General features: G+C 41.8%; 1 protein-coding gene across 4 annotated transcripts in view; it reads right to left on the reverse strand.

Moving 5' to 3' along the window:
* Positions 1 to 1,946: 1,946 nt before the first annotated feature.
* The window catches only part of LOC147462942 (uncharacterized), a 41,527-nt gene continuing 25,071 nt past the window's right edge, over positions 1,947 to 18,402 (reverse strand). For 2 of the 4 annotated variants that reach the window (XM_086486214.1, XM_086486200.1), the window contains one exon: positions 1,947 to 2,368. In XM_086486214.1, the coding sequence (XP_086342340.1) occupies positions 2,298 to 2,368 (71 nt within the window). In that variant the 3' untranslated portion in view covers positions 1,947 to 2,297. Of the gene's footprint in view, positions 2,369 to 15,632; positions 16,194 to 18,402 lie in introns of those variants that run through there. The other 2 variants (XM_086486222.1, XM_086486207.1) reach the window with 1 other exon arrangement.

An 18,402-nucleotide genomic window follows, 5' to 3' on the forward strand; every position in this document is an offset into this window, starting at 1 on the left:
CCCCTAAACCACCCAAGCAAGCAATCTATAATGTCTGTCCACGAAGGAACTACGATATCTAATGCAAAGTCAAGTTTTGATGTCAATGGCAAGAGTATTAAAATTGATGCTCTTTACTTAAAGAAATATTGTCTTAATCAAGATGTGATGTGTGCTTTGCTCTTTATGTTTGAGCATGATTGGACATCAAACATGTTTCTTGAATCTATTGTCCAATTGATTGTGCAAGATGTTGAAAATAATAATAATGAAGACACCTTAAGTTTTTGGTTGAAAATATGGGAGCATGATAATACGCCTCGACCCTTGGACAAAATTCCACTTCAAGTTCTATTGCATTATTATCTAAAAAGGAGTAATACATCTCTTGTCATGTCCAATCATTTAATATCTCTTGCATGTCGTGTGCTAAGAGAAACATGCGTTGTTCATGTGTTCAATGGTTTTAACTTTGAGAAATCTTTGGTTCACAATCCATTTGGACTTGCAGTGAAAGAATAGAAGCTTTGCTTGTGTTCTATTTCAAATTTGGCACATTCTTCTTTCCAACGTTGTGTGTGGTCAAAAGAACTTGTGTCGAGTTTAGAAGATTTTGCTCATTCTGTCCCACAATGTAGTGTTGCTGAGATAGCATCAAAATTTCAAATGGAAGTAGCTTGCCCTCATAACTTGAAGCAAATCCAACAAAGATTTATTCTTTGTGGAAATCATTACGTACCAATGAGGGCTTTGTTTCATGTCAACGACCCAAAAAACATAAATACTACACCTTCTTTTCTTTGTTTTTTGTTGTGGTACTCTCGTCTTTGGGAATAGTCTGCATCGTTTGACTCTATCAGAAGTAGACTACTTGCAGGACATTTTGGAGCAAGAATTGTCGAATTCGGTTATTGGTGTGAAAGTGTGTAAAGGTTGTAAGCAGCATTTGCAAGCCAAGAGAAGACCTCCATTTTGTATGCATGCTTCTTTTAAGCTCAATGAAACCATTGCTGAGGTCATGATGTTGAACCCTATTAAGAGACGTCTTGTATAGAGACGTCTTGTATCGCTTTGTATCCCCTTTGTGTAGATAAGAGAACTCAACTATGAGGGGCAATATGGTTTGCGTGGGAGTGTGGTGAATGTTATGGCAGACTTATCTAGGGTTCAAAAAATATTGCCCCGTTTTGCAGATCAACATACAACAATTCTGGTCCAGGTGAAATGGAAGCTTGAGTTTCACCATGCATACCTTAGTGGAGCAGTGCGTCCATTTTATGTGCTTAGAGATTTGGCTTCGTTGATTCGGATTCCGTTGTATATCGAGCATAATACTTCCATAGATGAATCTTGGGCTGCCACTATCCAGATAGTGCCTGATATCGAGTTGCACGAAGACAGTGAATTTGTGGAATCAACGGGTGACCAATCTGATACACTTGTCCATGGAATCTACTCTTCACAACAATTGGTTGATCATAGTGTGCATGCGCATAGTGTTGCACCATTTGAAGGTTTTAGCCCCCTTAGCCTATTTGATGATGATGCATGTGAAGAGGTGTCATTTCCATCTCTATTGTTTGGACATAAAAGAACTTATGCCCAACTTCCCAAGACTAGCTCAACGGGAGCTTAAACATAAAGATAGACGGTTTGCTTTGGACATTGAGAATATTTTCTTCAAGGTCATGAACATCATCATTGCCAAGGTATTAGGCTCTATATGGGTTCGTCTCCAAAAAGGAAAACTGCAAGGAAAGAGTTGTGTGTAAGTGACATCCAAGGTAATATTAACATTGAGCAGGTTCTCCAATCTCAACTTGGCTATCATGATTTTGATACTTTGTGCACATCATGTGATTACAAGGCCAAACTCAAGCGCAATGTCTTTGTGATGATTCAACAAGTGGGTCAACCCACATCTTCATCACCATATCATGCGTAGAACAAAGGTGGGAACCTCTGCATAAATGCCTTACACTCCTCAATTCATAAATAAGCGCATGTAATTTCCAGAGCAATAGTGCTTTCATTCGTGTCTTAGTACGTTCTGATCCCACAAGTACAACTCGCTACTATGTTCATAGACTCAAATCACTAAGAAAGAGCTCAAACACAATTACAAAATATTTGGCATAATTGTCGACTTCTTTTTCGTGGACTGAATTCCAACCTAGAGGAGGCCAACATGACCACGGGCTGCTTTGGATCAAGAATGCACCATATTTTGGCGTGTTTGAAGATGACGACGTGATTAGATTTGTTGATATGTACATCTCCACCGACAAGGATGAGTTAAGTGACGAGCTTATAAATATTCAGACCCATTTGCACCGGAAGACATGTAAAAGCCATAAAAAAGTTTTCCAGTTTGGATTTCTTCGTCCACCTATCAACAAGAAAACAATTAGACTGCATCCAATTGAGGCAATTTAGTCAAGAAAGAAGATACTTCTTGCAAGCAAAAAGAGACTCGATGAATTGCTTGTAAGCCTTGGCCAAGAACCAACATTAAACTTTGACAAATGGTTGAACTCTTTATCTATGGATGAGAACTCATACCTTGAGACACTTTCTTTGACACTCACAAAACCTACAATTTTGCTTAAACGACATCCAAAGGACATCTACACAAAAAAATTCAATAAATCTTTGTGCACCTTATGGAATGGTAACATTGATATCCAATTATTTTCAATGCTCATGGAGCTGCAACATATTGCACATCCTACATGACAAAATACGACTCGACAACAAGCAAGGCTATAAAAAATGTTCTTAACAATTGCAAGCAAAAAAAACTTGCCCACCTTAGAACGACTTAAGCAAATTGGGAGTGCCCTTGTCAACAACCAGGAAATCTCAGCATATTGCACTCTCCTTGCCATTGCATAGCGCTAGCAGACAGTTTGTTTTCATCAATGCAGATTTTCAATCTCAAAGGACATTGTTGCTAAAAAGACGAGCTACTTTGGAGATGCTTCATCCTCATGAAACACACATTTTCTTTGATGATCTTGTCACTAAATACACCAAAGACCACACCATCTATCACATCTATGTTTGGCCAAATTTGCAAGCCAGTTTACCAATTCAGATGGTGTGCAACGCAAACGAAAAAAGTCTCGAGCGATAAGGTATGGAAACTTCAATAGAGAGCTCGACATTGATAGACATTATCATGAGGTTTGCTTGCTCTTTCTCCCTTTCACATGCAGTGAGTTTGAATTTGATGCAAGTGTTACAACATGGAGAGAGAAGTTTGAGTCCAACATTGGCACAATTACTAAAAATAAGAAAAAATTTATGAAAGTTGAGATCTTGGCAAGTAGTAAGCAACAATCCTCATCTAATTCTTCCAGAAGGGGTAGTCATAAAGAGACATTCAATTATGAACTCGACCATGACTTGCCAACAACTAGACCTCACAACAAAAATATTGTAAAACTACTTGAAATCCCAAATGAAGAGTACCACACACTTGTCATGAGATTAACACAAAACAAAGACAAGTTTGTGAAGATATCATGACAAAAAAGGGTGCATTCAAACGTTCCTATTCACCTTTTCTTGATGGGTGGTGATAGCACTGCGAAGACATTCACACTATGAGCCATCATCCAAGGTTTGGTTCGACTACAACACATTGATTGCAAGTGACATTGACCTCCCAACAACACTGCTAATGGCTTATAGATGTAAGGCAGCTTATAATTTTGGTGGCACCACCATTCATTGAGCTATGCCTCTTTCATTAATGCTCAATGACAACATTGCTCTCTCCAATGAGACCTTGAGAAATCTATCACAAATGTACATAAATCTCAAGCTTGTTGTTTTTTATGAGGCATCCTTGATAGGCAATAGATTGTTTCATATCATAGATACACGGCTTCAAGTGCTCAAGCATAATCACACTCAACCATTTGGAGGGCTAGACGTAATTTTTTGCGGAGACCTCTGTCAAGAAAGCTCTGTGCATGATCGTTGGATATTCAATGATCCAAAAAACACACTTGATATTCTAGCACCTTCATTTTGGAATTCCCACATAAAGTGTTGCGAGATTAAGATACCCATGCACCAATCAAATGAAGTGTTCATAGAGATCTTAAATCGAATCAGAGTTGCAAAACAAATTGAGAAAGACTTGTCACTCATCAATACCACTCACATAAACAAGAGCTTTGACATCGTGGCAACTCCCCATCTTTTCTTTACCAATAGATTAAAGGATCATCACAAACAAAAGGTTTTGAAGATGCTACATACAAGTGCATATGTCATTAGGGCACGTGACAAACCACACAAGTCATGCTCAAGGAACCTTCTCATCCTAAACAACTCACAACAAACTGCAGAACTTGCTACGATTCTTAAAGTAAAGCCAACAATGATAGTTAAAATATGCTATGGGAATATCGACATTTTAGATGGACTGATGGAGCTGATGGAATTCTCAAAGCAATAGATAACAATGGACATTCCCATGTTGCACGGATAGCTTTCTTTGATAGAAAAATTGGAAACAAACAAAGATCTCAAAATCAACATCTGCTAAAAAATCTCATTGAGCCACATTGGACATCCATATTTGAGACAAAAAAAGAGTTCCAAGTGGGGAGAAATCAGCTCAACATAGTCTTCAATAAGCAACTGCCAATACAACCCGCCAATCCACACACAATCAATAGATCACAAGGCCTAACCTTAAATTCTCTAGCATTCTACCCTATTGGCATACGGACCCACGGTTTGATCTACATTACATGATCATATATCAAGGACCCTACCAACCTACACATTTTGAGCTCGATAATAAACACCCACATTTGGGCTGACCCTGCGGTGCTGAAAGAGCTTGACCATCTTCGAACAACTACAAGATGGGAGCACCTAAATGTACAGTTGAGTCTAGCACAGGATACCCATTACATAATTCAATCACTGAATGTGGTCTCCATTCAAAAACACATCAATCACATAAAAAACGATCTCAACTTCACCTCATCATCTTTGCTTGCAAGAAAGAAAAAACAAAATGAAAGAAACTTGCTTAGACCAAACTTTCAACACATACATCATCACAACGGATATGGTCTATCAATGTAACACAAAACTTGCATCAAGATGCACAAGAAATCTTTCTTTTCATCATCGAGGATTGAGATAATACAAGCCTTCTTCTCCCTAGCCATCAACAACATCATCCACATAGTGAATGTCTACAAATCACCTAAGGCATCAATACAATCACTGCTTTCACAATTGAGAAACCTCATGGAGACCATTGATAGCAACATTGTGAGCGTTATCATAGCGACTTCAATGTCCACATCGACCATGACAATAGACAATACAAAAAGCTACATGGCTTTCTCCACGAAAACAACTATACCCAAACAATTCAAGAGATGAAAACTATCTACAATTCAATCCTTGACCATATTTGGGTGAGGAACTCAAGACCGAACTCCATGAGCGGGACAAGATTTTTCTTTTGGTATGATCACTCATCAATATACATACTCCTCCCAAAATAAACACCACCTAAAAGGGGCCTCGGCCCCCTTGTCAAGCCCCCCCTCCCCCAAGAAAGAAAAATATAAAGCACATGATCCTCCATCCCTACCCGCCCCATGGTGTACATAGAGAAAAATAGTTTTGGAGCTTTGAGTCCTCTTCACACAACTCTTGTAACTCTGTTTTCTAATGAAATGCCAATTTCACTACATGTACCCATTAATTTTCAACCTTTTGATTTCATCTCCTTCTTTTGCTCTTACACATTCCATGTACATTTTCAATGGACAAGCCTCGTGATTTTTTCACTTATTTTCTTTTTCTCTTTTTCTTTTTTATTGCAAAACTCACAATTGTGAGTGATGGTATTAGGTCTCCCCAATCTCAAAAAATTGAAAATTCTCTCAAAAAATATTAAGTGCATAAGTGAAGGTCGAGTTTAGGAAATGAAAAAACATATGAAAGTGAAAAGTCAACAAACATATGAAGGTGGAAAGTCAAAATGAAGGTGGAAAGGCAAAAGACCTTTTGTGTCCATATAAAGAGGTGTTTCTCTTCTCCTTAATTTCCCTTTACCGTTTTCTTCTCTTCAAAGTGTCATCTCTCTCTCTCTCTCTCTCTCTCTCTCTCTCTCTCTCTCTCTCTCTCTCGCAATGTTGCATCCTTTTTCTATAGCTAACATTGTTGCATATCTTTGTGCTTTGTCTTTGGGCTACACTAGCACATCATTTTTGTTGTTGTTGAGGGAATCTTTGAATTAGGAATTTTAATTTTTTTGAAGCCATTAGGAATGCCATTATAGAGTCACCCATGGATTACAAATCAATCTCAAGCTCAAGCTGACCCTTGATGGACATAGGGTTACAATCGAGCTTAGTTACAAGTACCTAGTAGCTAACTATTTACTATCCCAGAAGTGGCTTAGCTGTTGTAGTCATTGATTGTTTATCCTTCTTGCAATTTCGCTCCAACAAGGGTTCAAGAAAACTCCAACAACTTTAGACAACTAGGGGGATCAATGCGAGATGGATTTCTCGAAGTATCTAGTAACTTCACCCTCCCCCCCCCCATTGCCCTATTGCATTTTTGCACCAGCTCTCTCGTGATACCACTCGGTCTTAAGCTAGCCCACCCAGGGGCTAGAAGTTTGTTATGCACCTCGATCCCTTTTCATTTCCCACCTTCAGAGAAAAGTTTTGCCTTGTCAATCATATCCTTAGTCATGATAGCACAAGCCTGGCCTTGATTTGCGATTGAGACCACAAACTTGGCACACAGGGCCTCAACATGAACAACGGGGTTGAGAATTCCAAGGCCACTTTGGACGACCGGACGTGCGATACCTTCCCACTTTTCCCATTGCCGCGGTGCTGAGGTTTTAGTGTTGTTCCTCCATAAGAATATTCTAACTAGTTTTAGAAACTCCTTCCAGTTACATTTGGCTATTTTGAGGAGCGGGCTAGTGAAGGCAATATAAGGAAGCATAAAAGAGTTAATCATTCGGACTCAAATATGGAAGGGGAGCATCACATACTCCCACCTTCTCATTTTCCTTTGAATCTTTTCAAGGACCCATTGGAACCTTTGCTTGTGAGTAGCGACCACCCCTAAGGAGGGGGGGGGGGGGGGGGGGGGGGGGGGGGGGGCGCAGATGCCTAAAGATCCTACCTTTAGACACAATCTCCCCTAACCACACTGATGGGTCAAAAGAGTCATTTTTCGTCAGGGAGATCAGTGTCAACTTCTCAATATTACACTTTGACCTAGAAGCCACAACAAATGTCTGCACAATCTCAAGGGCCTTCCTGAGCACCTAAGGGCATGCTTTCAAGAAGAGGAGGGAGTCGTTCGCAAACATCTTGGCCAGGAACTGGTTACCAGGCAGAGTTAACCCTTGTATTTCCCCCCACTTAGCAGCAGCTTCGAGCATCGTTAATAGAGGATGCGATCCAATAGCAAAGAGAATCGGGGCCAGGGGGAATCCTTGCTTGATTGATCTTTTGGCTTCAGAGGAGCCCATGATTCTATCGTTGAACAAGAGCTTCAAATGGCTACCCGCACCTGTTGGAATTAGGGTTGCAGAGAAACACACACAGCTTGGAGAAGACGAAGGAAACTCAAGGCACACAATAGAGAGTGTGTTACTTAGTGTGCAATGGAAAGATAGATAGCTCTAGAGTGATGGGCGTATATACAATGCACGGGGGAAAAAACCTCCTAAAGAGGGAAAAAATGCCCCGGCGGTCCTAGTGTGTTCACACACATCACTACCACATGTATATGGTAACAAATCCCCCCTGGAGTGATGCGGTGAACGAGAGATGGCACATGAGTAAAGGGAAGTGCCATGCCCTGAGGACAAGATCAGTCCACAAAGGGGAGTAAGCCCAAAGCTTTGCGGAAAGCTTCAAGCTTCTCACGAGACAATGCCTTTGTGAAAAGATCTGCAAGGTTGTCCTGTGTTGGCACATAAGCCAAGCTGATCTATCCTGCTGAGAGCCTCTCCCTGACATAGTGGTAATGCACCTCAATGTGCTTTGTGCGAGCAACTGCCAATGCGCTCTGACTGTCAGTGTAGATAGTGTTGGCAGTGTCCTGTCCAACACCCAAGTCAGCCATAAGGCGTCTGAGCCATACACACTCAACCGTAGCTATGAAGACTGCCCTGTACTCAGCCTCACAACTCGAAGTGGCCACAGTAGGTTGCTTCTTGCTCAACCATGATATACATGAACTGCCAAGCATGAAACAAAAACCACTTGTGGACACTTGCGTGTCAAAACAACCAGCCCAATCTGAGTCCGAAAAAGCATGTAAGTTTGGCGGCAATGATCCCCCCTTGGGATAAAACAAGCCAAGATGTAAAGTGCCACTAAGGTAGCGGAAAATCCTCTTGACAGCCTGCCAATGCTTAGACCCTCGGCTATGCATAAATCTGCTGACCTGCGAGACTGCAAACTGAATATCTGGCCTCGTGTTGCATACATAAATGAGGCAGCCAACAGCAGTTTGGTAAAGAGTGACATCAGCAGGATCGCCAGCATCATGTAGACTCAACTTCAAACCTGTTTCCATGGGAGTGGCAATAGGTTTGCAATCCTCAAGTCCAAAATTACATAGCAATGTCTCTATGTAACTTTTCTAACACAAGGCAATACCACCATCACACTGCTTAAACTGTATACCCAAGTAATGATGCAACAGCCCCAAATCTTTCATCTTGAAAGTAGCATTCAAATCAGCCTTAAATTCAGCAATATGTCTCTCATTTGGTCCAGTGATCAGCAAATCATCAACATAAAGAACCACAATGAGAAATACATCATCCTCACGTTTTACATACAATGTGCTTTCTGTTGGACTGTTACGAAAGCCTCGTTTAACCAAATGAGTGTCAGCTTTCTCATACCAAGCACGAGGAGATTGCTTCAACCTATACAAAGCCTTCTTACATTTGCACACTTTGTCCCCTTGTCCTTTTATGACAAAACCGCGAGGCTGCGTTACATAAACTTCCTCAAATATGTCACCATTCAAGAAAGCAGTAACAATGTCTGATTGATGTACATCCCAACCAAAATGAGCTGCCAATGCACATAGAAAACGCACAGTAGTCATACGACAAGTGGGAGCAAAAGTCTCTTCATAATCTATGCCTTTTTGTTGTGCATAACCCTTTGCAACAAGTCAAGCCTTATGGCGATGGATCTCACCATCCGGCTTGCGTTTCAACTTGTAAACCCACTTCGTACCAATGGCCTTTTTGCCAGGAGGCAAATCACATAAAGTCCATGTGTCATTCTCTATAAGTGCATCATATTCTGATTTCATGGCAGCAATCCAATTTTCTGAATTCTGTGCTTCATCAAAAGACAGAGGCTCCTCAACATCATGTAAACTAGACACAGCCAAAGCATAACAATCTGATGCATAAGATGCATGGCGAGAGCCTGGACGAGTACGACTAGATAAAGGTGCATCCAATTTACTGTCACGCAAAGTGTGCACCAGCCATTTTGGCATACCTCTAGCCTGCTCATTTTCAGCCCTTTCCTCATCAAGTACATCATGTACATCTGCATCAGTAATAGGCTGTTCTAAAACATTTTCAGAAACCCCCATAGGCTGTACATTTGCCTCATTGGAACTTACATTCGTATTTCCACCACTGAAAAGAGGCAACAAAGTGTCATAAATGTCCTGTGAGCTTACATTACTGTCTCTAGTACATGACAGCAAGGGCTGAACAGAATCTTCCACAAACACTACATCCCGAGAAACCAGAATACGTTTTGTTTGCGGATGATACAACCTGTAACCTTTGCTTTCAGCACTATAACCAACAAAAACACATTTGACAGCCTTATCATCCAATTTTCTGCGCTGCACTTGTGGCACCAAAGCATATGCCAAACAGCCAAAAACACGCATGTGCTCAATAGAAGGCTTTCTATCATGCCATGCTTCATATGGAGTAATAGACTGCAAAGCTTTCGTAGGACACCTGTTAAGTACATAAGTGGCACACATGATGGCCTCAAGCCAAAAAGAATGCGGCAAAGCTTGACTTTTGACCATACATCGTGCCATTTCCGTTAGTGACCTGTTTTTCCTCTCAGCAACACCATTTTGCTGAGGTGTATAAGGCACTGTACATTGGTGTTTTATCCCACGACTAGCCAGAAATGCATTAAATTCATGAGACATATACTCCCCCCCTCGATTGGAACGGAGGGTGCCCATAGTACATTTTGAGACATTTTCAGCCATAGCCAAAAATTGTTTGAAGCACATAAAAACTTCGGACTTCGCTTTAAGCGGAAATACCCATGCATGCCTGGAGTAATCATCAATGAAAGTCACGAAGTACAGGTAATTGCCCAAGGACGGAGTTTGCATGGGCCCACAAACATCACTATGCACAAGATGCAACCTGCATGTGGCCCTAACTGAACCATCCTTTGGAAACTTAGAACGCTGCATTTTACCCAGAATACAGCCTTCACAAACATGTTTGACAGGTGCTTCAAGAGGCGGCAAAGAAGCAACCATATCAGATTTCTGCAAACGCAGCAAACTGGCAAAATTCAGATGACCAAAATGTGCATGCCAAAGTTTTGCATCTGAAATAGCCCTTGAATCTGCAACAGCATTTGCAAAATTTTGTCCACACTTGTCATACAAAGTGAGCTTATACAGCCCATGACACAAAAGCCCAGATGCAACAATTTCATCACCAAAACTGAGATCATGAACTGTACATCTGTCATCCACAAATTTGACTACAAGTCCAAGTCTAGCAAGTGCGGATACAGACAAGAGATTCTTCTTGATCCCAGGTACATAAAGTGCATCAACAAGTGTGAAGGAACTGCCATTAGCAGCAGTGAGCACAATCTTTCCAACTCCCTGAACTGGATAAGAGGCGTTGTTGGCACAAGTGACAGAATTCCCATGAGGGACAGACTCGAGAGAGGTAAACAATTCACGATGTGAGGTAATGTGCTTTGTAGCACCACTGTCGAAATACCACACATGTGAATCTGCAGCAACTGACAAGCATGCATCATGGACAACAGGATTGTAAGTGCACTCTGCGCTAAAAGCCCATTCTACATCAACATCAACATCACAATCTCCTTTCACAGAAGACTCAACAATGGCTGCATTTGTAGTGGAACCAGCATTTGCAGTGGAACCACCCTCTTTCTTCTTAGCCTCTTTGGCCTTCAACTTAGGACACGACTTGATCAAGTGATCATTGGCTTTACAATAATGGCAACGCATCTTCTTTTTGCCCTTATCACCAGAATTGCCAGACGAAGTGCTGCCACTAGAAGCATTAGGAACAGAATTTTTGCCACTCGCAGCAGAACCATAAGAAGTGGCTGCATTACTGTTACCACCCTTTCTTTGAGAAGCAATAAAAGCCTGTTCAACTGCACGCTGCCTAGTCCTGTTTTTTCTAGAAAGTGACTCTTGCAACAGCAATGTGCATAATGCATCAAACTTGACAACTTCAGGATTTCCTTGGGTCATCAGTCTCCAAGTACTAGCAAAAGTCTGGTAGGAATCTGGTAAGGCATCAAGAACAATCTGCACAAGGGAACTGTCGGAAATGACTTCACCTGCAGAAATGAGTTGCTCATTGATATCCTTGACACTAGCAAGGAAAGTGTCCATATCATCTTCCTCATGCATAATCTTCGACTCTAGCTCTTTACGCAGCAAAGCAATTTTAGCCTCATTGCGGCTTGCATAAAGACCTGCTAGAATATCCCAAGCCTGTTTTGCAGATTTTGCTGAACGGATGTGAGGAATAATGGTGCGCTTCACAGACAACGCAATCAATGCATGAGCCTGTGCATCCTTAACATCCCAACGAGCTTGTTCTGCCGTAGGCAAAACAACTCTAATAGCTGCAATCCTTGCAGCAAGACCTGCAACATCCTCAACATCGCCTACATCTTCAGAACCAAGACGTACATCAATGCCCTGCACAATGTACCAGACACCTTTTGACACAAGAACATGTTGCATCATATAAGCCCACATAGGGTAGTTGTCCCCATCCAACCTGTCCTCAGCAGCAAACATCTTGAACACATCTGTGTTGTTGTTGTCAGCCATGGTAAATGCTGCACCTGATGTGAAAACTGCCCGAAAATAGGAGAAATGGAGCGGGAACAACTTATGCTATATAGCACAAACCGTAGAAGACTATAAGGCACCTGTTATGCAGAAAACGGCACTGACAGAAAATCTGCACAAAATGACGAAATAGCCTATGCAGTACTGCCTGTAGTGGAAACGGAGGTCGAAATGAGCCCAAATCAAAATTCTGAGCAGACCGAGCTCTTTGAGTTCTCCCAAAATATTTGTCGACCTACGAACGCTCGCCAAAGCTCACTGAAATCGGAGAAAGTGAGTAGGCCTGTGCTGGAGCAGCTGGCGACTAAGCCCGGGAGGACGTGACCTGCTCTGATACCAATTGTCGGAATTAGGGTTGCAGAGAAACACACACAGCTTGGAGAAGACGAAGGAAACTCAAGGCACACAATAGAGAGTGTGTTACTTAGTGTGCAATGGAAAGATAGATAGCCCTAGAGTGATGGGCGTATATACAATGCACAGGGGAAAAAACCTCCTAAAGAGGGAAAAAATGCCCCGGCGGTCCTAGTGTGTTCACACACATCACTACCACATGTATATGGTAACAGCACCGAGAGTGTGTATAAGCTTGTAGAGGTGATGCCCAAAGCCCAATGATTTCATGACATCTTCAATGAAGGACCACCCAATCCTATCATAAGCCTTGTCCGCATCTAGCTGCAGTAGCAGAATGCACTCCTACTTTGTGAGGCTGCGTACTCAATGCCAACCATTGTTGCCAATATGTTTTCATAAATTGACCTTCCTTTGATAAAACCGTGTTGATGAGAGGAGATGACTCTGTCGAGGAGGGGTGCCATTCTAAGAGCGACTGCCTTGGCAATGATTTTGTATGCAACTGACATCATGGTTATGGGAGGCCAGTGCTTAAGCTACGAGCATCGAACCGTTTCAGGATAGGCTTGATAAGTCCTCTTTTCACATTGAGATCCAAGGACCCCTTGACAAAATCCTGGTTAGCCATACACGTGACTAGGACCTTGAGGTCCTCCTAGAACTCTCTGAAGAACTCAGTGGTTAGACCATCCCAACCAGGGGATTTCTCCTTGCCAAGAGCAAGCGACATGATCCAATCAGCTTGGTAAGTGCAATAGCACCTGTAAAGGCGGGAAGCCATACGGGCATATTGAAGGCTGGAGTACCCAGGGACCCACCTCCCATAGGTCCATCAAAGCCCATTTCTCATAAAGAGACAACCATTTAGTTATTTCAGAGCCTGCCAAGAGTCTGGATGATCCGGTTCTATCCTTGCTTTTCTCCACCATATTAAAGTCCTCAATCAGAAGCCATATTAAAGTCCCCAATTAGAAGCCACTCTCCTTCAATAAGGGAATCCCTAAGGTGCATCCACAATTTGGCTCTATCCTTTGCATTGCAAGGGCCATAAATGTTGACTATAGTGATAGGCTGATTTGTCAGACTTAAACCACTGTGCTGCTTCACATAGGTCTAGAGAATACTTGTACGACTAGTATGTCTCCGGGCTGGCCACCCATACTCTAGGTTGTACCTGGTTTGACTGCCCAAGTTTGGGGCCGATTGCCCACCTTTGTCCGAGCACCCTCATAAATTTCCATATATCATTTTCTTGTTGGTTCGGGGGGGATTTTTCCAGGCTTTGCCCTACCTCCCCTTGGGCACATATTTATGGGGCCAAGGGGTACACACTTCCACACTATCTGGTCATTGTGTATTGGGCCTTCTGCTCATGGTAGTCATGGGGGCCTAATCGCCCCCTCTTCACCATATCTTGATTTTGTGGTCTATTCTCTCTCTCTCTCTCTCTCTCTCTCTCTCTCTCTCTCTCTCTCTCTCTCTCTCTCTCTATCACACACACACACACACACACACACACACACACACACACACACACACACACACGTGCACTCTCACATGGTATCAATTTCCAACAAGTGAAGTCCATTGCGGTCCAGTAAACCAAGGCTAGCGCTCGCATTTTTGCGCACTTTCGTCACAGGAAATCACCATTTTTACACCTCAACCTTGTGTTTTTCATCTACATGCATCAATATCATCCTCCCTCTCTTGGCGCCCCCTCCCTACAGCAAAACGCAGCAGATCGGCATCAAATCAGCCCTACGTTTTTGGATAAGATTTGCATTTTTAAGCCCTTGTTGTGTTTTTGTGGTTGCTGCATTTTTTTGCAAAACGCTGAGCCCTTGCATACACAAGGGCGGCCAAGACGTCCCCGGAAGTCTCTAACACTGCCTGGTACTTGCATAGCCATCCCCACGGTTAGGTACCTACACAAGATCGGCATTTTTTGGCATCTTTTACTTGCTATTTTTTCTCTATTTTTAGTCCTTTAACGGCTGCGAATTGCAAGAACCCCCTCATTTGAACCTCTGCGACATTCTCATACCAATCGGTGACGTACAGGCCCACTGAAATCTCTGTTACAGTAGAGTTTTCTGGGCGGGTAGCAGGCTGATATTTTTGCCTATTGTGTGGTTGATCACTCCATTGCTTGTCAAGACACCATCCGATGTTTGTCTGAGCGGTTATTGTGGATAGCTACAACTTTGGAGACGGTACCTTCTAAGGCGACCTGAGATCCTATTCCTTGATCCTTGGGAGATCCATTCATTCTAGCCATCATTTGGCGGTTGCCCACTCCAAAGGGGGTGGTGACTTGTGGTTTGCTATGGACACACCTATGCACTCACTAGAGGAGTTCACAAAAGATATGGCCATGCTCATGGCATATGGGATTTCAACATTCCCAGAGAGGACACCACCATCTTTGGTGGATAGATACTTACCACTTGACCTCGACACATCATATCACTTGCTTACACAGGAGCATCTACATGGACTTAGGGAGCGGATCTTGGATCTGTTCTTGGGATAGGTTCTTTGCTTTGATCTACAAACTGGAGCAGGACTTCAGCGCTTTGGACTCTCTTGCAGAGTTTACCCACAAGATGAGAGAGATCATGCATCATTACGTGATTATATCCGGAGTCACCTGGAGCTTGGTTTGGATGGTAGTGCAATTGCTCTGCTACACTCCTGATCATTTGGATTAACACTTTTATGGTTTCTTACACTCATCCTCAATAACCTTACAACAGACTAAAAGACCTAAGCACACATGCTTATGGTCTCAAACCTCACTTTTGATGAAGTGCAAAAATTGCGATTATTAATAGCAGTGAGTTTTTGACCTAGTTGTTTTCAACCCAGAATGCATATGAATGCTTAGCAATGATGCCCCAATACCCCACCTATTATTTTATGATTTTCAAGCTTAAATTCCTACTTATGATAAAATTAGGCCACGGGTTGGTGACGCCAAAGGCTACGGACTACCATGAAATGTTTACATCTACACGTAGAGCTCTTACCTGCGGTTGCAATGCAACAGACAACACTGCAATGTGACAACGAGGGAAGGAGTAGGAAGCGCGAGAAGGAAAGAAGTGAGCGCCGTTAGCTCACGCTGTGTTATATTATTCAAAAACTTAATAATAAACTTTACAAAGTTGGCTTTTATACCTTAGCCAAGGTCTAAAATGTGTAATGTCCGGCGTCCAAGACCTTTGAAGCTCCACAAATTATTGTATCTGCAATCTAAGTACACTAACTGACCTATTCTTTACATCTTGGAACTCTTATTGAGCCCGTAACATGTTACAATTATCACAATGGCTAAATAAATTGAGAAATTACAATACATGGCCATTTTGGAAAAAATGTGAAAAGTCTGTACTCCAATCTTCACTGCTTTTTCATATTCATCTTTGATGTGCATTCATAAGGCTTTGATCTTTAGTAGCTCCTGTTAACTAACGTCGGCTCAGTTAACATTCCCCCTTCCGATTTTAGTGTCCGTCCTCGGACAATGTTGAAAAGTGTCCGTGGAGGCAATGGAAGGTTTTGATTGGTTGTTGATGGGTTGATTGTCTTCATTTGTCGTTGAATTTGTTGAAGAGGTTCAATTTACAGCAACATCTTCATAGGTCCAAAGTTTTTTGATGTGAGAGATGATGTCGCATCTGTCCATTGTAATAGCATAATGATGAGGTTGCTATTTATTTATGAAAAGTATGTACAAGGGAAGTAGAATGATAAGGTTCTAAATTAGGGTCTAATACTTGGATGACCAAAGGGAAAAAATCCAGTGGGAAAAACGTGCCTTTGGGATACACGCATTATTGGAGTACTTATTGTCATGGGAAATAATAATAGAGTACTCAAGGGATTATTTGTTGATAGATATGGAATTAAAAAGGTAGCAAATATGAGAGGGTAGCATGATGGAACATTGGTTTGTTGCCTGTTGTAGTCCACTCAAGGTGCATAGGTGGAAGCAAAAAAAAGTGTCTAATGCATATGTCCAATGGTGGGATATCCTATATGCATACAAAGAAATGCATGGGAAACAATATGCTGTGCAAGAAAGATTTTGAGGGGTTCTTTAGAAAGATGGTGTAGCTATAAAAGCATATGACATGGATTTGCAAGATGGCAGCTCTTTAAGAATGGTTTTCGTTGTCAAGGATATGTGCTCTCATCTTACTATGCACTGTGCGTGAGTGTTGGACTCTATGACACTCCACCAAGTGTAAGTTAATAGACTTCGACTCGTATGCTCATCTCATCCAGCATGTGTCATGACTTAAATATGCTCAACTCTTCTAGCTTGAGAGTAAGCCTAATAACTACGACTCTTAGCACATGGTTTATTACGACTTGAAGATTTGGGACTAATGCTTTGCTCATTTTATGGCTCAGCAGCCTGCCGACTCTAACTATGCCAAAGAGTGTTTTTTGCACCTGGGCAACTTGACTTTTTACATTCTTGTGCTTACTACAAACATTTCTTCAGGTAAAAGTAAGCTTGAATCCTCAAAAAGAGGATTAATGAAGGACCAAGTTGGCATTGAAGGTTTCATTTGCCATACCTGCTTTATCTTCTTCGAATCTACATTCGCGTGTGTTGAATTGTCCTTCTTTGACTGTGAAGACTCCATTATCTATTTGATTCTCCAATTAGACCTGTTGATAGGAATCTTTTGATGTTGTTGTAGGCCTTTGTTGGCTGTCGTCATCTGGCTTTTGACTCGGTTCATTGGAAGACTTAAGAATCCAATTCTCTTGATGATTTTTGTATCTCCTTTGTTGACTTTGCGTAGCTCTAGGTTTGTTGAGTTCTTGAGATCTTCATGCAGGTCTGGTGTAGTTGCAGTTGGCTTGTGGTTGACTGGTAGCCAAATCTTTGTATAACGTGTGTAGAATCCTTTTTCAAGAGGAACATTCTTTGAGATCCGTCTTTGTTCTGTATCCTCTTGAGAGTTGTGGTAGACTTTAGCATCTTTCGATGTTGTTATGTTGTATACCTGCTGCTTAGGTATCCTAGGATATTGTCGAGGTTGTACCTTGTGGGTCTTCTCTCTTGAGAGGGACTTGACGTTACTTCATATGCCCTTACCTGAGGTTTTGGTATCCGAATCATTGAATTTGACTAAATTGCTCTAAACAAACACTTGCTTTACTTTCTTTCGATTTCTTGAGTACTTGTACTGATATATCTTTTCTTTTCTGGGTGTCTTCTTAGAGGTTTCAATTGGGTCAGCAATTGACTTGAAGTTTTGAAAGCCTAACTTGCTAGAAGTAACTGATCCATGAGGGTTCTTTGATGTAGAGGCATATGCTGTCACATTTTTGATGCTAACTCGGTGGAGGTCCACTTTTGTCTGCAAGATCTGTTGTTTATTCTTGTGACTTTTGCAACTCTGAATCTAGCATTAATGGTATCTGTATTTGTTGCTTGCTAACACTTGGTAAAGAGAGTATCAACATTGTATCTTCTTTGTAGGCCTTGTGTTGGTCTATCCACTGATGTCCAAGGATGACATCTACAAGCATTTATTTTGAAGGCTTTAATTGAAAATTTACCTGCTCTTCATGCTTTTGGATGCTAAGAATATCAACCGTTTCTTTTGGACCTGTATGCATACCTAGCATTGTTTTGCTATCATGTTTTCATGGAGTGAGCTAGAGGATCCTTTGGATGTTCTCTGCAATCATATTGCACTCTACTTCTTTATCCAATAGGGCATTGCATCTGACACTTGCTCCATTTACACTACCGAGTACTATAGCTATCTTCATTGGTGGTTCTCTTGAAGATCTTTGTCTTGCTTCTGACATGGTCTCATCTTGATCTAACTATGTCTCTATGGAAGGTGACTTGAGACTCTG

The sequence above is a fragment of the Adiantum capillus-veneris genome, chromosome 2 (assembly GCF_014529385.1).
Source record: "Adiantum capillus-veneris isolate H3 chromosome 2, ASM1452938v2, whole genome shotgun sequence".
Taxonomy (NCBI): domain Eukaryota; kingdom Viridiplantae; phylum Streptophyta; class Polypodiopsida; order Polypodiales; family Pteridaceae; genus Adiantum; species Adiantum capillus-veneris.